This window comes from Ricinus communis, chromosome 6 (assembly GCF_019578655.1).
Source record: "Ricinus communis isolate WT05 ecotype wild-type chromosome 6, ASM1957865v1, whole genome shotgun sequence".
Taxonomy (NCBI): Eukaryota; Viridiplantae; Streptophyta; class Magnoliopsida; order Malpighiales; family Euphorbiaceae; genus Ricinus; species Ricinus communis.
In genome coordinates this window covers 25,117,261-25,138,222 of record NC_063261.1, presented here as the reverse complement: position 1 = coordinate 25,138,222, position 20,962 = coordinate 25,117,261, and the positions used below count along the sequence as shown (strand labels likewise).

At 32.7% G+C, this 20,962-nt stretch overlaps 4 protein-coding genes across 6 annotated transcripts; 1 reads left to right on the top strand and 3 right to left on the bottom strand.

Moving 5' to 3' along the window:
* Positions 1-438: 438 nt before the first annotated feature.
* LOC8260130 (protein FLOWERING LOCUS D) lies at positions 439-5,545 on the bottom strand. 2 transcript variants are annotated; one of them, XM_015725638.3, is made up of 6 exons: positions 3,590-5,545; positions 2,513-3,332; positions 2,287-2,411; positions 1,529-1,669; positions 969-1,375; positions 439-882 (listed from the first exon to the last, which is right to left on the bottom strand). In XM_015725638.3, the coding sequence occupies exons 1-4, from the start codon at positions 5,319-5,321 to the stop codon at positions 1,617-1,619; spliced, it is 2,730 nt and encodes a 909-aa protein (XP_015581124.2). In that variant the 5' UTR covers positions 5,322-5,545; the 3' UTR covers positions 439-882; positions 969-1,375; positions 1,529-1,616. The 2 variants fall into 2 exon arrangements, with proteins under 2 accessions (XP_015581124.2, XP_015581123.2); XM_015725637.3 differs by having other exon boundaries at positions 439-1,375.
* An 857-nt stretch (positions 5,546-6,402) lies between these two features.
* Positions 6,403-8,165, top strand: LOC8260129 (U11/U12 small nuclear ribonucleoprotein 31 kDa protein). 2 transcript variants are annotated; one of them, XM_048375457.1, is made up of 2 exons: positions 6,403-7,260; positions 7,748-8,165. In XM_048375457.1, the coding sequence occupies exon 1, from the start codon at positions 6,468-6,470 to the stop codon at positions 7,251-7,253; it is 786 nt and encodes a 261-aa protein (XP_048231414.1). In that variant the 5' UTR covers positions 6,403-6,467; the 3' UTR covers positions 7,254-7,260; positions 7,748-8,165. The 2 variants fall into 2 exon arrangements, with proteins under 2 accessions (XP_048231414.1, XP_002529595.3); XM_002529549.4 differs by having other exon boundaries at positions 6,404-7,260; positions 7,780-8,165.
* Positions 8,166-8,464: 299 nt separating this feature from the next.
* Positions 8,465-12,358, bottom strand: LOC8260128. Its single transcript, XM_002529548.4, has 8 exons — positions 12,118-12,358; positions 11,273-11,346; positions 10,997-11,038; positions 10,477-10,518; positions 10,023-10,106; positions 9,458-9,545; positions 8,940-9,037; positions 8,465-8,857 (listed from the first exon to the last, which is right to left on the bottom strand). The coding sequence occupies exons 1-8, from the start codon at positions 12,293-12,295 to the stop codon at positions 8,837-8,839; spliced, it is 627 nt and encodes a 208-aa protein (XP_002529594.1). The 5' UTR covers positions 12,296-12,358; the 3' UTR covers positions 8,465-8,836.
* Positions 12,359-14,041: 1,683 nt separating this feature from the next.
* On the bottom strand, positions 14,042-18,343 carry LOC8260127 (serine carboxypeptidase-like). The gene is made up of 9 exons (XM_002529547.4): positions 17,943-18,343; positions 17,654-17,825; positions 17,242-17,361; positions 16,852-16,995; positions 16,613-16,763; positions 16,319-16,407; positions 14,785-15,043; positions 14,540-14,673; positions 14,042-14,445 (listed from the first exon to the last, which is right to left on the bottom strand). Exons 1-9 carry the CDS (start codon positions 18,272-18,274, stop codon positions 14,317-14,319), a joined length of 1,530 nt encoding a protein of 509 aa, XP_002529593.1. The 5' UTR covers positions 18,275-18,343; the 3' UTR covers positions 14,042-14,316.
* Between the last annotated feature and the right edge of the window lie 2,619 nt (positions 18,344-20,962).

Here is a 20,962-nt window from a genome sequence, read left to right as displayed (position 1 = left end):
TAATAACTATGGGCTATATATCCAATAACTTTACCAAATAAACTTTAAAAGCTGACTATATTTTTATAATTTTATTTTATTAAATATTTATAAATCAGCATTTAAATTTAATAATTTTTTGAAACAGAACTTAAAAACTTGCAATAAAATATTTGTTTAGTAAATTCTGTAAGAAGATGCGCGCCAAAGCTTTAGCCAAAAACTCCCATTTAGCAGTTAGAACCAATAGTCTGGAGCTTTCAATGTCGGAAAAGGGTCTTGAGACATTGGAGCAGCAAGTAAAAAGGAATTATCAACAGAATGGCTGAGAGACACCAGGTGGGACTCTGGCGAACACAATTCAGAGATGCCACTTTGATGTTAGTAGAAAATAACAGGCTTCAAGAGTGGAATTTTGGCACTTGAAGAAGTCCGAGAGCGCTATAATGAGATCGATTGTTGTATCTCAAGTAAAAGTTCTATTTTATTATTCTTTTGATTCACACCAGAGAAAATGCCTGATACTTTGCATTGGAATCTAACCCTTGTTGTAATAATCCAAAGTTTTTTTTTTTTTCACATGCTACACTGTTTTTTCTGTACAATTTACTTACACTCTGAGAAAGATGTACAAATGCCTTGCGGATATCCAGGAAAGAGTCAACAGTGTTTAAGAATTTACAGATGCGATTGTAATCAAGCACATGCCTTTTTCTTCATCTCCTTTTTTCACTTCCAAGGTATCACACTATTGAATCTTCATTGATAAACAAAGCTGACGATCCAGCAGTCTTCCACCTCCAAAACAGTTGCTAACATCAACAATGGCGAACTTGTTCGCTATATCAATCTGACCATAAGCCTTCACCAACAACCAAATGCAGCAGGCAGCAGTCATCACATCTGAGAATTCCAACCTTCTGCCTTAGAATAAAATGAAAATAGATCAAGGTACATAATCAATTTACTTGAATTCACAGTATAACCACCTCCAAGTACCCATCTCCGCACACCAGTCTGCTTGGTAACAAACTTAATAATGAGCAGGTAATTCAGGACCTTGCCCTCTGCATCTCACGTGGGATTCACAAAAAACGTGCAATGCCTCTGCAGGACCCAGGGTAACTGAAGGCTCTGGACTGTGATACAACAACGACATAAGCTAAACCGCTCCTTAGTCCTCCATAGAGGGTGTCCATGGGATATAAATAAATGAGAGGAGAATACAAATCATGCAAGGTTGTATTTTTCCTTGTTGAGCTTTAAAGTACTTATTGCAACTGTAACTGTGGTCACAGAAATAAGAAACTTCTCTTTGACGTGTCCTTGATCTGGTATGGGTAACTAAAGTTCTCCAACTGGCCCTCCTTGCCAGATTCAGAACGAGGAACAAACTCTGGAACACAAATGAGCAAAAGGAATATATAGAGATGTTATCTTCCCTGGACAGAGAAATATAAAACCCAGGCCTAAATTTTCATCAGATGCGAGATTAATTTAAACAGCTCAGCAAATGATATAACCATGTAAAAGAAATCAGAAGACTAACCGCCAGTCTAACCAGAGAGAGCCAGTATCAAGACTTCAGTAAACAGTAGCAAACAAAATCAATCCTAGAGTCAACAGCAGTTGCAAATTCAGCAGGAAGGTGCTAACTGCTCATTCTTTAAACTGTCAACTTGACTTTGTCCTAACAACATTCAAGTATTAGTGTCAAATATTATAGCAGACAACATAAATTACCATAATAAACAAAAGGAGTAGAAGTGTACAAATATGGAAAAATGCTGAATATATAAGAAAATGCATTCATTAGACCAAATTTGCAGACCAATTATTCATTCATTTAATGATTTCTTTTCAAGACTAGAACAATAAAATCTCTCCTTTAAAGGCAGGATTAACTTGACTCCAAGGAAGCATGAAAGAGAAGAAAAGGCACTACCACACAGAACAGCGAGATGTTTGGCACCATAAGCTATATAAATTTATGCTCATTCAAATGCATTCAAGAGGAAAAAAAAGAAGAAGAGCATCTCTTCTCCAGCCTCTTATATGTATTATATATGCATAGTAACAATATAAAAAGACCCTATACCAGTATTCTCACAAGTTCAATTAGAAAATAAAAGCACCTTAGCTATAAAAGACATAGTAGAAACTTAGAATCAAGTGCGTGTAAGGTTGTGTATGGTAAGCTGGCTAAAAAAATAAGCAGACAGAGACTTAATAATACACACTGTGACAATATAGAAGAACAACTAATCCAACTCAAAAATGAGCCAAAACTGATAGATATAAATGTACCTGCAACTGGAGATTCAGAGGGTGCCTGATTTGGTGCGCGAATCTCCATTGGCATTTGATTTTTTAGCATATTTGAATTGGGAGGAGGTACCAACCTATTGCTATTGCTCACTACTTTTGCTCTCCTAGAAGAATTATTCAAAATCAAAAGCACATTGTTAATCAATTGGCCAAAGGAAAATTTAAAACATACATGAAAAGACTAATATAAGGATTTAGAACATGCCTGATCAATTTCTGCTTCAAAGTGCCTGCTTTTAGCTTAGATGTACCCTTTAAAGTGCCCACTTTGAGAGCCAATGAATTTGAAGTGGCCTTGCGACTGCCCCTCTCAGCTTTAATAGCAGCAATAAGAAAATCAGCTGCAGGCCCCAAACCCTTTCTCCCCACCATCTTCACTCCTAGCTTTTCACAGAGGTAGTTCAACCTCATTTCATCACCCCCTCTTACCTCTCTTAGCTCAAAAGCCTGTTGTTTCGATAACAAAGTGTAAACATGAAGCTGTTGCTGCTGGTTAAAATGTGATTGAAGCTGCTGAAAAAGCAATTTATTTGAATGTTGTTGCTCTGGTCCGCAACCTTCCTGACTTTTCTTTCGAGGTTCATTAAATGTCACTCTCAAAATTGCTGGGGACTTTGGATCAGCATCCTTTCGACTGAAAATGACACAAAAACTCCCAAATTCTAAGTCAGGCTCCCTAAAGAAATCTGTAAGAAGAGAAGCATAGTTGTATACATTCTTTGAAGGACTTCGACTAATTTTCATCCTCAAGGTTCGAGCACTAGCATAGTGAGCTATGTTAGCAGCTTCCCTTAACCCACTAAGAAAAGCTCCATGCATAGTCGCAGGATATCGCCTAGTAGTGGCCTCCCCCGCAAAGAAAAGTCTTCCGTCCCCAACACTTTCTGCTAATATATCATAGTCATCTCCAGAAGCCCCAACTGCAACATTAGAGTAAGAACCAAGGGTAAAGGGATCACTACCCCATCGTGTACATACAGTTTGGATTGGCTCTGGGACAGTGATTCCTTTTGGTTCATAAATACCTGCAAGTAAGCAGTGCCATATGAACTTGCGTTTCATCTAAACAATCATATGAGTTAATGACAAGACAGAAAAACTCCTCAAAAGAAAAGTTGTTCTCTATTCAAATAAGCACATGCAGAAAAATGTTGATGATCATTAGACACGGTTGCCTAACTACTCAAAGGAAGATCACTAAAATGGTTGCTCTTAATATTGACTTATCCATGTGAAAAAATATTAAATCAATTGAACAATAAAATAAATATGATAGTATTACCCTTAAGAATCTGAAGAACTTGTGTCACAGCATCTGTGGGGGGCATACTCTCAAACTTATGCGCAGCTTCTCCTGCTACAAGAGCAATCAATAATGGATCACTGGAAACTGCTGAATAGCTATAAAATAGAAAGAACTCCCCTCGCGTGCTTGAATCCTCAGTCAAATGCCCAAATGTATCAAGATCAGTTTCCCAAAACACATAAGGAAAAAGCATTGCGACCTTATTCAACAGTCCATACCCCAACCTTTTTATCCCATCAAGCTTCTTCTGCGGCAACTCAGGAATAAATTTTATGGACCCACTTTTCAATACACCAAGTGGAACTGTACACAATACCATATCCCCCTCAAAAACCTGACTTCCAGAAATAACCTGCACCCCATCACTCCCATACCTAATAGTATGCACAGTCCTCTCATACAAAATCGGTACATTCTCTGCTAAAGCCTGAACCAACCTCCCATTCCCACCAGGCATGAAACAATGATCCCCACCCATATCATAGGGATCATCTTGATCCCAAAATGCCAATGAAAGCTTTGACAACAAACCTGCATTTGCATATTCCAAATTTGCACAATGCCAATTAAACAAGTTCATTTCCTCATCATTCACCTCATCCCCATAAACCTGTCTAAAAGTCTCCACAGCTGCCCCTAATGACACATCCATTGAAACATCCCCCATCAACTGCCTAAGCTTACTAGCCTTATCCAATAAATGATTAAACGCAGTCTCAACCTTCATATCCATATCCAAATCAACTGGTTTCCCATCAAACCTATAAAGCGGACACTTATCTCTCACCTTGTGCAACGAGCATCCTAGCTGCCTAGCCAAAATCCCTAACGGATTACCCAAAGTCCCAGTCAACACACTCCCACCTAAATCCGCCGATGCAGAAACCCTATTCCCACTTCCACTCTCCATTTTCTTTGTATAAACTCTCCCACCGGCACGTTTTCTCCCCTCAAGAACAGTAACTTTAAACCCAAACCTCATCAACTGTCTAGCAGCGGCCAATCCAGCTAAACCAGCACCAATTATTATCACATTACACTTATTCAACTCCCCAGGTATTCTATCCTTAATCGACTGCGAAACTCCAAAATTAATAAATCCGCGCGAAACTAAATATTCATAAGCAGAATCTAACAGACCATGACAATGTTTTGGAACCGAGTTTAAAAACATATCCTTAGTAATCCAAGTGTTAAAATTTTCGCGCCATTTTGTAATGATATGATTTCTAATTAGAATATAATTAACCTGTTCAATTCCACCAATGACCGAAACGACACCTGCTTCAATCTCTTCTTCCGTTAAAGAATCAGCGGGAAAACCGGAAGAAAGTGCAATTAATGCTTCGCTGGTGGACTCCTTATTGATTACAATAATCTCCTCGGAAATGTCGGGGATTGGTTGTTGCTGTGTTAGTGTTAAAGAATTAGAGTTAGAATTTTGGGGTGTGTTAAAGCTGGATTTGGGTGGAAAAGGTGGGATTGGAGGGAGGTGAAACGACGTCGTTGGTATTGTGGTGGTGCGTTGGGAACGGCCGCGACGTCGTTTTTTGGGGATGGAGAAGGAGAGGAAGTGAGGGGTTGTGGGGTTAGGGTTAGGGTTCAGGGTGGGAGTTGGGTTAGAGATTGGAGGGAAAGAAATGAATTCCAGCGGGAGAGAAGAGAATTCATCTGGATTTGGATTCGGATTTGGAGAAGGTGGATTCATTTTTTTTTCTTTTTTTTTCAGTTTTTGATTTGTAGACACTGAGAAAACAGAGAAAAATGGTGACTGGGAAGAAAAGGTCTGTTGCAAGTAGTTTTCTGTTTCTGTTTTCTTCTTCTTCTTCTTCTTCTTCTTCTTCTTCTCCTTCTGCCCTTCTGGGTTGGTGAGCTCTGTTAGGTTAAAACCAAAAAAGAATAAATTAACTCAACTGATCTGATATAATTTCAAAATTCAGTTAACCCTTATAATTTTGGTTCTCTATATAGTTTTAAATTTGATAATTTACAATTTAATAATTCAGTTAATTTTTATAATTTTCCTTTTTCGCCAAAAGTTAATTTTATAATTTTGGTTCGGTATATAATCTTGGATTTGGTAATTTTAATTAGTTTGGTTTGATATAACTTTAATCAAAAAAATAATTAAATAAACCAAATTGATTGATAAATTTATAATTTTTATTTCATTAAAATTTATTATAAATAAATTTCATGATAATATAAATTTATTATTGAATAATGAATTATATTTCTCTTTCAATACCCAAGGAAAGAGATCAAGACATATTGAAACATTAGAGATCCTTCCAGCCTAAGCCTCCTTCACCATTCCCTTTACAGCTCTAATTAGTTATGAAAAATATTCTATAGTTTGCAATTTTTCTGCTCTAGTAAAATCTATTTAATAAAATTAAATATTATTCTGATTAAATAAAAAATTATATTATTTTATTAAAACAAATTAACTTCTTACAAAATTTTAAAATATTATAATTTAAAATACTGTGCTTATTTTTAATATTTTATATATTTATTTAATAAAAATCCATAATATTTAAATAAATTTACAAGAAAATTTAATAAATAATTTTTATGTAAAATTTTAGAAATTTTATATATTAAAATTATTTATATTTAATCTAAAAATTTTATAAAATGTTATTTGTTAATACACAAAAGCATAAAAGAATTAAGTTATTGGGACTCCAAAATTCACTAATTTTTTAATTTAAAAAGAGCAAAAAGTCATCCTTATAATTTATACAAAACTAATAATAATAAAAAAGATTATTTAAGAACAACAAGCGTGTCACTGTCCGTAATTACTTCCTCTTGAGTTTCATCAATTAAAAACAAAAAAGAAGAAATAATGGTGAAGAATAAACGCAATAGGGACGACGACGACGACGATACGTTCTATTACCGCTATTCCTCCACCTCCACTTCCACCTTATCGTCATTAAACCAAAAGAACCCTAAATCCAAATCCAACGGTTCAGGAGGCCTAGCACCATCAAAATCAACGGTTTACGTATCAAACCTAGATTACTCCCTCACAAACTCCGACCTCCACACTCTCTTCTCTACTTTCGGGAAGATTGCCAGAGTCACCGTCCTTAAAGACAAGCAATCGCGACAGTCAAAAGGCGTCGCCTTTATTCAATTCGTTTCTAGGGACGATGCCGTATCAGCAGCAAAACAGATGGACAAAAAAATCCTCAACGGACGTACACTCTCTGCTTCAATCGCCTCCGACAACGGCAGGGCGGCGGAGTTTATAAAGAAAAGGGTTTATAAAGATAAGAGTAGGTGTTATGAGTGTGGAGAGATTGGGCATTTGTCTTATGAGTGTCCCAAAAATCAATTGGGACCCAGAGAAAGGCCAGTGGCGGTCGAGAAGCGAGGCCGGAGAGGTGGCTGTGGTCGTGGTACTGGTGGTGGTGGTGGTCTTCGTCGTGGTGCTGGTGGTGATGATGGGGAGGAGGAGGAGGAGGAGGAGGAGAATGGGTTTGAGGAGGAGGAGAATTGGGCGTCAGTGGTGGATGGAGGGGCGGACGAGAGGTTGTTGAAGAGGGAAGGGGAGAGTAATGTAGTGGACAGGAAGAGAGTGAAGAAAGCTAGTTACTTCAGTGATGAGAGTGATGAGGAGGAGTGATTTTAAGGTATGGTGTTCCTTTTCTTTTGTTTTGTTTGGTTTTCTTAATTGGGTTTCTGTTGATTTGTTTAAATGTTTTCACTTATGTTTGGTAATGATATTAGATAAGTTCTTAGGTTGGAGATTTCTGGTTGATGGTGTATTAGAACAATGAATTGAAAACCCAATCCATTAGGCATCATTAGGAATGGCACTCGTGGATTTTGCACAGTCTAAGTCTTCTAGCAGTACTAGAAACTTTCATTTTGTAACTATCACATGTCTAGCGTTTGGAGGAGCTTTGGTTATCCAGACTTAGGTACATAAAAAATTATTTAGAAAGTAGTTCAGGATCAGGAATGAGGAACTCGGTGAGTTGGCATTTCAGTTGATTGATAAAAATTTACAATACTTAACGCAGTTTTATGTGTTTGTAAATATATGTTTGCAATTGTCTTTTAGGTTCTGAAATCCATATCCTGTGTGTAAAGAATATGTCATGTGGTACTTGACAGTTTTATATTGAGCATGTTATTGGCAACTGCAGTTGCTTGTGGAAGTTTGTCATGCATACAAGTGAATCTTAATTTGAGGCTGCTGGTACTCGAAGATGATGTCTTGAAGAAATGTATTCTGCCTTAGAATCTTCAGTAACATGCTTATAAACAAGGAACAGGCACCTGCTTCTGATTTTTATGGTGAGCATGTTGCAACGGCTGTAGAAGGTCGATCTGATCCTCTGACCTATGTAAACCAATGCTTAGGCAGGATGCAATTCTTTAGCATGAGCAGATGAACAATGTGCTAATAACGCAACCATTTTAAATTAATGTTCTGCGAGAATGTACGATAATTAGTCAGGTGCAGTGGCAATTTGGATAAAGGAAAAATATTTGGAATAAATCTTGTGAGATAGAGTAGAATTTATTTAAATTCTCGTGGAACAGTGTCACTCGACTCATGATCTTATTTCTTTCAAGTTATATTTTCTTAACTTGCAAGGATCGAGTTCTAGCAACTTTGAAAATGCCCTTTCTTTAAAGCTGAAAGAATTGAATTCTAGCAACTATGATCTTTTCAAACTTGATGAACAACTGAATGGGGTTCAATTAATTGAAATCTTACATTTTTAGACTTTACAAATACACTCATTACATCTTTGCAATGTACTGAAGCACAAAAATCTGGCAATGGACTGAAGCACAAACAGAAATGGGAACTTAATGGGTGTATTAACAAAAGGTGCTTTAAATAAATTGACTTTTGATGTTATGAGACTTCCTAGCTCTAACACTTAGAAGTCTGCTAGAATCCAGTATGTCTGCCTAGAATTAGAATGAAAAAGAGAGCTGCAACAGTATGTCAGATAGAATCCAGAAGTCACTAGCAGCAAAGTTCCGACAACATCAACATGTTCTTTTTGACCCAAGTAAAGAATCTCTTAGCTTATTTCTGTGCCTATTCTCGATGATGCAAAAGAAAAATATTGTTCTAAATGTGTATAATACTGCTTTAAGTCCAGCATAAACTATATAGAGATAGACTCATATTATACTGAGAAAGAAATCTCAAGCCTCTAAATTCCAATCTGCCTTTGCCTATGTTTAGCCGAGCTGTTTTCCAGTCTGCAGAAAGTTAAATGTTTCAATAATGTGAGAAAGTTGATGTTTGTTTAGAAACTTACTGAACTTAACAAGGTCAGGTTACCAGCATTTCATGGTCCCCCATGATTTCATCTATTAATTCCTGCAGTGGTTTATTAGCACTGTTGGGAACAAGAGCTGCAAACACAGCTGGTTCTAGGCCTGCATATGAACCCAAAAACTCAGTGAGTGCAACTAATTAATATTAGTTCAAAGAAGAAAAACAACTAGCTAGAAACTATGGCATCCCATCATTGGCAGGTGTATTGATAAAGATAGTTGTAAGTTGTAACCAGCCGATGCTTTTATATATATTTGCCACGACTGGCCAGATGTATGCTCCTTTTTCCTTTTTCTGTATATAAATAATGCTGACACAAGCCAGATTTCTATTAATTTCATGAATCCTGAAGCGACAAATTCAGAGAAAAATGAAGATTTGCAGTTCCGCATAGTTCCTGGTCAATTTAATTCCATGCGCTTGAATGAAAAATCTTCAGACATCTTTTGATTTTAGATAAGAATTCAAACTAGAGTTGACTTGTTTTTATTACAGTTATAAATAAGAAAATATCAGAATACCAGTTTCCGGAAAAGCATCAATAAACATCATCATCTCCTCCCCGCTAAGGCCAGACAAGAAGCATATCCGTGGCAATGATTTTGCTATCTGCAGAATAGACACCAAAAGGTTCAGGCATTTTTTTTCAGTTTAAACTAGAAACACCATAACAGTCTTCCTTCAAATTACTGAAATCATTTGATCAACTTAAGAATGTATAAAATTAACTATAACAAGGATATGGAGTAGAATGCTTATGAAAACTCAAACAATAATAAACCATGACATCGGTGCGTGTCTTTTCTGGATTTGTAACAAAAAGGAATTGAAAGAGGACATCAACTATTGAAAAGTTTGAGAAAACATTACATTGAAGGTTCAAAAGAAACAAAGCCAACCGTTTTAATAGTATTAGCAACATGATATTCTTATTCTGTAGGTTTCAGAAACACTAGAAGTAATTGCTTTTGCTGAGAAGAACTCACACACATTGTATATATGAAGCCCTAAGTGCATAACGACCTTTACAGGATGTGGATAAACATGTTTAACTATGAAGAATAAAAGCGTAGTTAAAGATTTAACCTGCACTGTTCCCAGATTTGCTTGCTTTGTATGCATTGCTTCCCAAAGTGACAGGGGAATCATGTCTTCAGTACAAAATATAACCTACATGAAATAACTGGGTAAAAGTAGATCCATTGTATGTCAAGCATCTAATATCAAAGTATCGAGACGCGTATTTGTGTCTAAGCTTTGAGTCTAACATATCAGCATCTTTCTAGGATCAATATCTTTATAGGATCATTAATAGCATTGATATAGACGACCGAATTGTCGATTTTTGTTTTCAAGCATCACCACTAAATTTAATCGGACTGGAGGATGGTTTGGGTCTACGCCAGCCAGATGATTATCTGTTATTCCTCAGTGTCAATAGAACAGTAAACCATAGCAAGAAAATGGTATCTCATTCTGGGATCTTAGCAGAGTTACTATTTAATATTTTTATGCAAGTAGGTTTGATGAAAGACATTACCTGTAAAAATTCACCGTCCAACTCTTCCAATAGCTGCTTGATCTGTGTCAAAGATTCGTATAGGTTGTAGAGAGCATCAAAACCAAGTTATGGTGTATCAATCTAGTAATTACTCTAACAAGAGAACAACACAATACGAAGGCCTGCAAGCAAAAGTTCTACAAAACATATGTTTTACTTCCTCAGAAATTGGACAAGTTTATAGTCAAATACTATGAATATTGAAGTCAACAATTGTTTGAGTTAGCTGTTTAGGATTCACTAGCTTCATTAAGCTACTGCATAGTTTGGACTGAAAGAATTTGGTATGCAAGTTGAAGTATTGCCGGATAAGAGTCCTTCTTAAAGGCAGTCGAGCATAATTCAATACCGCCAAGCATGCAGGAATGACAAGTTGGGTTTGCAAGCAATAAGAACTCTCTGACCATTGCCATGCAGGTAAAAAGACACTTGACAACATGTCTGAAATTACCACTCAAATTATCATTACAAAGGACAATAAAATGGAAATGAGAATGACCTTCAATTCCTCCTCCACTTCAAAACCTAGCAACAGTAAAGCCTGCAAAAATAAGAATTTTAATCTTTAAACTTGATTGTAATTAAATGAAACAAGAATTCAGACTTCCTTTCCAAGTAATACACTTGAATCTTCGCCTATACCCCCTGTCCAGAGGTGCCAAAGAAATAACAGAATTGGGAGCATTAAGACATTAAAGGAGGTAAGTAATGTCAGTTGTAGACAAATAGACAGGAAAAGCATATTGAAATTGGTATAGAACTGACCACAACTTACAGGTGGACCAAATACAGGTTCATCAGCATTTAGAGGAACAAACTTGGATTCTTCAGTCAGCTCACTAGGATTTCCTGCAAGATGCAAGTGAAAATTCTCATCCAAAGAAAAGGCAGATATAGAAAATATTAAAACCAAACTGAAAAGAGAACTAAAGTAGGGAAATGCCTTCAACTTCTTAACAAGAATTACAATGAGCAAATCTGTTATTTCACATATAGAAAAGAGAAGGGAATCCATCAAACTTGATCAACCATTAACGAGTAATCCTAATGTGGGTGATCGACCGAATGGACCGGTAAAGGAAAGGACCAGGCCGAAAGGTCTTTCTAAATTATTCCTGTGGAATATGGGTAAGTTGGCCTTTTTTTTTTTTTTTTTTTTCTGTTAAAATGGTTGGCAAACAATTGGACTTTCAGATGGACACCATTAGCATTGCCGAGAATTAAATTTACGGCGACACCATTCTCTTTCAAATTAAAAGGAATTGGTAACTGAATATCCATTTTTTCAATCTTAAGGATCATAAGGTGTTGACATTCAACTTGAAACATACAAATAAAATCATTTGATAATGCAATTCTATCCCACCAAAACTGGGTCTGCTCAACTTCCCATCTTCAAGCACTTAAACAATCATCATGAACACAATGTGTGACAAGAATCAAAAACCAAGAGAAAAGAATCACTATAGAATGAACAATCCAATAAATGAAACTAATCAAAATCACCATAGCACAATCAAAGACAGATATATGTATGAGATGTCAATTACAAGATGAAATCAACCTCCAAAAGAATTAAACATAAGGATGAGAAAATGAGGAGGGAATGCAAGCACACACCTTCAGCAGATGCTTTTAATGGATGACTGAGCTTCACTTGATGAGCAGCATCCTTAGTTGGTGAAGGAGAAGAAGCAAAAATTGCAGATATATGTGAAACTACAAAAGGGTTTGATGAAACGAAAGGAACCCAAGATTTTAAACTGTGATTAGTTGAGATTCCAATAGCAAAGGCCATGACTTTTGTTCTTTTTTCTCTCTTATCTTATTTGCACTCCACAGTTCCCATATATATACAGTTCAGTCAGCTATTCCAAGCTCTAGACACTAAAAAGGTAGCTTATCTTTCTCCGTTGTACGGTATTCTTCAATCACCAAATGATTACTTGACATGTGGAAAAAGAAAAGAAAAAAAAGTTATTTCCTTTCCCACTAGGCAAAAGAAATATTATGTGCAAATTTCAACCAAGTCCCTGAAGTTAGATACTTACATTCTGATATTTTAAGAAATGCCACCTTTCTTCTCTAACATTTGTAGATGGTTTGACACTTCAATCCTTGTTTATCAATCTTTTAACTTATCATTAAGTCCAAGCTCTTTTTATAAGTCAAAGCTTGAGGTTTCCCTCTAAACATAGGTACATTGATTGAATTTCCTTTTACATTATATTTAGTTGAAATTTATAAAATTTATACAAATTTACTTTAAATGAAATAAAAATTAGTTTAAAATTTCATATAATCAAATTTGTATGAAATTAATTACAGCTAAGTTAAATTCTAACAAAATTGATAAAATTTTCAAATGAATTCTATGTTTTTAAGTTAATATAACATAAAAATATTTTTAAATTTTATCATTTTCATTTTATTTTCTCTCTTATGTATTTTTCTTCAATAAAATGAATTATTTAATGAATTTCAGTCAAACATAGTATTAGTGATTTTATTTTGACAAAAAAGAATAACTTAGTGATTTATCTCTTATTGGAAATTGACTCAATTATAATTTGAGTGAGAGATTTAAAATTATAGTTTTGAAAACATAAAGACCAAAAAGTTAAGTATGCTAAACTTTAAGGACTTGATTACGATATCCCCAAAAGTTTTACTCTCTGGGACCTTTTATCTTTCCTTTTTCTCAATTTAAATTCCTATAAGCGGTTGCTTCTAAATTCTTGAAAATTTTACTAATTTAACATTGTAATTAGAATCTTAATCTTGGAAAGGATAAATTTAAGATAAAAACGATAAATCAACTATATTTTATTAATTTCATATTAATATAAGTTAAATTAATACCATTTTCACTATCTTATAAGTATATTTTAAATTTTCTTTTCGGATAAAATTTTTTAGAAAAATTTATAATAATACAAATTAAAATAATAAATTTTTAGCATTTTTTGAATATATTTTTCTGATAAAATTTTAAAAAATAAAAAGAATATAAAACAAAAATTAATAAATTAAAAATAATATATTTTCAGTATCTTTTAATATTTTTAATATTCTTAATAAAATTTAATAAAACATTATGAATAAAAGATTTTGAAAAGAAATATCGTAAGAAAAGCTTTTTGAAACTACAATCGTAAAAATGATTTTTGTTTTTTTTTTTGAAAAAAATAGTAACCCATTAAATTTCTTCTATTTTCAACTTCATTACACATAAAACTATGAACAAACTTGCTGAACTTGGCAAGCATGAATAAATACGTCACCAGTTTAAAATGCCAAATCAACATAAATCAATAATGTATACTAACAATCACTAGCCATTTGAAACACATACCATTATTTATTAAAAGAAATATACGTAAAGCATATACATTTTCTTTTGTACTTTTTCCTAACGAGATAGATGTAATATCTACTTTTATTAGTTTTATAGACCAGAAATTTGTATACTAATTTATTTTTTTAAAATTTTAAGTTCTATATACTTCATTTTGAATCATAAACAAAACATTAAAATTCTATGTTAAACTCGCCCAACCCACAAGCTTATCACTTGATACTAGTTATATAAACAGAACATCACATGAGCATAAACATTCTCTATCAATCGAGCATTTAGTAAGATCTTAGATTCCACCAACACACTACTTTATCTAACACCACCCTGTTTGAGCCAACAACAAATATTTACACCCACATTTGAAAACATCCATGAAAGCCACATAAAATTTTATATCTTTTTGTCTTTTTGTGTCTTTTTCTCTTTGCTGGAAGCTCTTACAGCCAAATGATAGCTGACTACATCTCAGCAACCAATTTTCCAGGTTGCGTCAGGGCCTCGGACAGTTTGCCTTGAGTCCACCTCTTCAGCATCTCTAATGCAGCCTTAGGCTGGTCCATGGGAACCATGTGCCCTGCATCGTGGACCTGTTGATCGATGGATCATGCTATATCAGTATCGATCAAGAAAAGATTGCTGTCATTCCAAGGAAATGATAGAGGGCTAAAGGAAGAGAAATACCTTGAGGAAAGCAAGAGGCCCATAACTTCTTAATACTCCAGCTTCTGAGTTGTCAACAGTGAAAGGAACTTCAGGAGATGCCCCGAAGGCTTTCTGACCTGACCATTCCATAGCATGAACCCATCTTGAATTTCCTGCACATACAAGATGTACCTCCAAGTAAATATTGTACAGAACTTGCTATTGATGGTAAATGTTGGAATCTAGTCCATTTCCTAAAACAGGAAATGAGCCTAATAACTTACCAAGCCAGTTGCAGATAAGATCATATTCTCCTGCATAGACAAGCAACTGGATTCCATCCTCAAGGAGAGCAGGAATGCCTGCTTCAAGATTCCTCATCCAGTCCATCAGCATAGCCTGATACACTGTCGGGCTACAGGACACGAAGTCTATATCTCCAACACCAAGCGCATCCCTAACTGATTTCTGATTCAGAAATTTCTCCATGTTTGAGAAGTCATAGCAGAGGCTCCCCACGCATTTCTTTCTGATATCATAGTGCTGCAAGGAGAATAAATTTATGCTCGTGTCAACTGTAGAATCTGGTCAAGTTAATTTGATCTTCACAAATTTGCCAGGAATTTTGCTGATGATCTAAAGGCATAAGTTTAAGTATATCGAGTCCTAGGTTCAAACCCAAGCAAAGGTTCTAAGGGGTTCAAGGAAGGAGATCTGCGATATCCCCATTCTAGCAAATGAACCAAAATTGAAAAGATAAAAGTTCAAGCATGGAAAACCGCATGCACAGGGAGAAGGAGAAGAACAAAAGAAAAAGATAGAAAGGTGGTATTTGTAGGAAGAGTAAGATTAAAAGATGCACATCATTTTCATATCTTTTAAAGCACTAATCATATAAAAACTCCTTATGAATAATATCAATAATTAAAATCAACAGGCGACAATGCCGTTAGCCCAAAGGAGGACCTAAGTGAGGATTTCGGCCTCCACTGAGATTTTAAATTTCTTTTTTTAAGAAAAATAGGAAGATAAGTAATTTAGTTTTTTGTTACCATTTACATTAAGGAAAAAAAAAAAAAAAAGTGGTAGAGTATGTTAGGAAGAAAGAAGTAAATGGAGAAGTATATTAATTCTCTAATTTTGTTCTTGCTAATGAAATATGGCACTTGTTGGACTTGATGAGTGAAATGTCACAGCAATATTAATTGGACTAGTCTTGTATCTTCACTATCTTGTGCTATATATAAGAGAGAAAAAAAAAAAAAAAGAACCTCGGTTGCTAATAGTCCAAAAAATAAAAGAAAATCAAAGGAAATAAATTATGTTGTATCATTAGTTCTTTATCAATTATTTTATTAAATATCATTCCAAGCTATTAATATCACAAATATATTAGTGAGCTCTCTAATCTATCAGTACATTTGCCAGTGAAATAAACATATGTTTATTTATCGGTATTGAATTGAATTGAAAATGAAAATATCATTTCTAAGTATCAAAATATGGTATTTCAAAAAGGGCTATTGTAATATAAAATAGAAAAACTCTACGTAAGTTTTTGTCATTTGCTTTAGGCCACATATGTCAGCCTCCTTGCAACAAATTGGTCATTTTATTTCCGGGGAATTTATGCTTTTCTTTTCTAATTTTTTTCAGGTCTTGTATGAAAAGGAATTTAAAATGTTTTGGGCAGAATAGATGCTCGGTGGGGGAATAACAGCAAACTGCAATGACATAGGGTTTTCTGATCAATGTGCAGATTGCAAAAAGTTGTATCTAAATGTACCCAACGATGGATGGAGAATTATGAGGTCTTACATTAATATCACCAGCACGTGCCATGATGCTAGAGAATATAGTGTTGCAAACAAAATATGATGCCATGCAGGAGAGCGTACCATCAGTACCTGAAAAATGAAAAGAAAGAGTTCCCACATATGCTTAAGCAAAGAAATGAAATTGCAGCCAATAACATATTTCTTAGTTCATGAATGGCAAGAATATCAATCTGAAAATGATTTTTAACAGCAAAATATCAAAGATTAAAAACGATGACACAATCAAGTACACACAGATATCTCCAAAAGAAAATAAGAGAGTCTGTGACATTACCACATAGTTTTATTGCCATTTCACACACTGGAATCACCTTGCCAATACGAGCATAATCAGTTTTTGTAATTAAACCCATATCCAATGCGTAATCTGTGTAAGCTTTGTACTGGATTGCAGGATCAGTAAGCCCATTTCCAATGGCAAACCCCTGTTAAACATTTTGACTTGGATTTAATAGAAGTTGAGCAGACTCATTACAAATCAGAATGTGATAAAGGTAAAAGTGAGTGGCATGCCTTGAGGTTTATATGAATGCCTTCTTTAGCTTTGTTTCCACTGTGAACTCGAGCAGCAAAAGCAGGAATATAGTGGCCAGCATATGATTCTCCAGTTATGTAGAAGTCATTCTTTACAAGTTCAGGATGCTCCACAAAGAAGGCCTGACATCAGATAAAGAACCTACTTTAGTCCTAGCTATATGGTTGCGTTCATAGGCTATAAGTCAAATATCTCCTCTTTGAGCCATCATATAAAATTTCCCACACAAGGAATGACAATAAATCAATTATTGATTTATCAAATGTAGAAATTTTTCCTGATAGTATTTGAATATAACATATGATGAGTTCTCTAAATGTCAGATATTATACTTGTTTTAACAAAGAGAAATCTAAAAAAAAACCAACCTGTAAGAAATCATAAAGGTCATTACTAACTCCCTCCTCATTGTGACGAATGTCGCGTCTATCAGAACTATAACTGAACCCAGTCCCAATAGGTTGATCAACATACAGAAGATTTGATGCCTGCAACATAGTCATGGCAATTCATTAACTGTTCAAGGAAAGAAGCACAAGTCCATAGTCGTCAAAACATTGCTAGGTTAGAAGTATACTACTACCATTGCAACTTTCAAAGAAAAGAAATGATATTCAGCTAATTAATCAAGCAACATAAAACCCACTACGCAAGCACCCAACTAAAGCAAACAATCCACTAAAAGAAATTAATCAATTCATAAGAAATATTGCTAAAAGTAGTAAGCACTAAACTATTAAGCTTAACTAAGTTAAATTGGGGAAGTAAAGATTATTATACCTTGTCCCAACCATAGGGATTCCAAACAAGAGACATATTGTCAGCAATAGCAAAAGGGCCATTCTCATAAAACATTGCCAATTCACTACTACAACCTGGGCCACCTGTCAACCATATCACCACTGGATCTTCCTTCTTCTTGTTTCTTGATTCGAAAAATAAATAAAACATTCTACCCAAAAAAGAAAAGCAAAGAAACAGCTTCGATTAGAACACACAAACATCTTTAAAAAAAAAAAAAAAAGTTAGACAATTAAAGCAAAAAATAATTTTAAAATGAAAAGAAAACCTGGCGGAGTGAGAGTTAGCGATTTTATAATAACCAGCATGATGCCCTAAATCCTCAACAGAAACTGCTCCATAATCACCTTCAACATTCGGAAACTTAATTCGCTTCTCTACAATTCTTCCCCCTCCGTCAACACCATCATAAACGCCGTCATCTCTGCGGTCGATAACGTTAACGTCTTTCTCCGGTAGCAAATTCAGTTCTCTAATTAGCTTCTCTGCCTGTAACGAGGGGAAACTTGATTTCCCCAGACGGAGGTGATCGCTACCGTGAGATAATGCTAGAAGTGAGAGAAAGAGGATAAAAAGAAAATTGGTAAGCTTTTGTTCCATTTTAAATTAAGTTGTTGCAAAAATGGTGAGGGTGCAGATCGGTCTTTTATAGGTGCGCGCAACTAACCGTCTTGTTCGACGTTAAATTTTTGACGACGACTGTTAGTTGCGATATTTTAATATGGAATAACGGAGATTGAACGGGAAGGATGGGAACACTGTACTCATACGCATAATATCTATTTATTATTTAAAGTATCTATTAAGGTGGTAAACCAACCGGACCGAGCTGCTTCCTTTATTATTATTTGGCACAAACTCCAACTGAGTTGGAGTTGAATAATAACAAATTCGAATTTATTTTAAATTAAATTTATTTAAATATAATTAAAATTTATTTATCAAATTTAAATTTGATTCTTTCAATTTTATTAATTTTTTTAACAATGTAATTTATTTTATTATATTAAATCGATAAAAAATTAAATATTTAATGTTTAATACAAATTAATTATAATTTATATAAATAAAATTACTCTTAGACGTATATATATATATATATATATATATATATATATATATATATATATATATATATATATATATATATATATATATATATAAAATAAGTATATTTATAATTTTTTCACGAATTTAAAAATAAATTTATTAATAAGTTAGCTCACGAATAGTCTCATAAGTCTATAAACAAGCTACCTCACAAGCTAAAGAGTCAATAATTAATAAGTTTGAGCTTGGTTTGTTAATATTAGTGAGACTTTATTTACAAATTCCAGCGATTTGTTTCGGATAATTTACGAGAAATTTGGTTTATTTACTATAAATGTCAATATTTATAAATTTAATATATCTCAACTTCAATAGAATTTTAAAGAAGAATTTTTCTTTACATTTCTTTCTAATAATAGATATATATATTAATATAGTTATTTTTAGATAAATAATTATTATTTAATTACATAAATTAATACATTCTTTAAATTAATTAAAAATAAGTCATTTATTAAAAATAACTTTCTAATAAATTATTATTATTTAATTTTTATAGTATTTTAGAATAAAATATAATTATTCAATCCTTCAAACCACTCTTAAATGTGACCGCATAGCTCAACAAACTATTCATTTATTTATTTATTTGTAATATTCCGATTGAGCAAAATAAAGAATAAAAGAAGAAATTATTTTTAATAATAATATAGCTTAATTATAAATTAAATTTTATATTTTATATTTCTCAACAATTTTATCTAATTGTTTCAAAATTTCAAAATAAATATTTTTTAATTTTTAAAAAATATTTATTGATAATAACTTTTAAATTTTAAAATAAAAAAGATGATGTAGGAAATCAATTATTCTTACTAAAAGAATAATGATTAAGAAACAGTAAAAATAATTTATTATAGACTTACTAATATAACCATTAAATATTTTTTATTAACTTACTAATTTTTATATTAGTAAACAGAATTGACTTGTCATGTCATTTTTTTTAATGTAAAATTTTAGAAATTAATATTAAAATATATTTTTAAAAATAAATTAAAAGTATATGTATTTATTTTAAAATCTTGACAATTGAATAAAATTATTAACAAGTATAAAATTCAGGATTTAATTAGTAATTAGGCCTAATAATATTATTTATTCATATAATAATTAAATTTGTGTAAATTAGTACTATATATGTGATATTAATATGCAAATATTTTAGGATAGAAAATTTTTTTTAACTAAGAAATAAGTTAGATATTATTTTAGTGGTAAATTAATAATAATTGAAATTTAGATCATTTAAATCAATTTTTTAAAAATATTTAGGGTAAAACTAATTTTCCTTTTGAGCTCTTGCCCTAGTAGCTCTGTCACTTTTGTTAATAGGAGATGCAATTTGGTTGTGGATTGGGTTTAGCAAAAGCAATTTTAGACAAAGGATTAAATTTCCCCTGGACTTGTAACTAAGGTCAAATAAGTTTAATTTTAACTGTTTTAATAAATAGACTCGCAACTTCTATTTAAATATTAAATATATTTAAATTTTGATTAAAAATAATGAACTTGATAATAACAGTGTTAATTATAGTTTGATAAAGTTGACGATAATAGTAAAATAGAGACAATAATTGTTAATTTTGATTTTCTTGATAAAATATAAAAAAAAAATTAATTTATTAAAATTTAAAAATTTAAATTTAATTTTTTCTAATATTAAAAATTAATATTATTTAATTTTTTTATTTAACTAATTTAAATAATAAGTATGATAAATGTGTTCATAATTTTTTAAAATCTGAATCTATTTAATTTTTAATATAAGTATAAACATTTTTATTAAAAAAATAAAATTAGATTTATATAATCATGAAATACAAGTCCAAAGGGTATTTGACCATTTATCTAAAATACTTTTGAATCCCAAGATTCCTAGTTGGTTACCTTCCTTTCCATTTGTATTTCCTTGTTTTGGCTTATTAAATGAAGTTCATGTTTAATTAATAAAATAGAAAAATCTAATAAAGAATAAAATATAAATATTTAAATTTTTTATAAGTAAGACAAGTAAATATGATACAGTAATATTAAAATTAAAATATTGATGATAAAAATTTAAATCTAAATATGGAAAATTATAGAAGGATTTTTTATATCTTGACTCGACTTATTCGATATTAAAAAACTATCAGGCTTTTTTTTCTATAAAAACTAATATAGATATTAAAATTA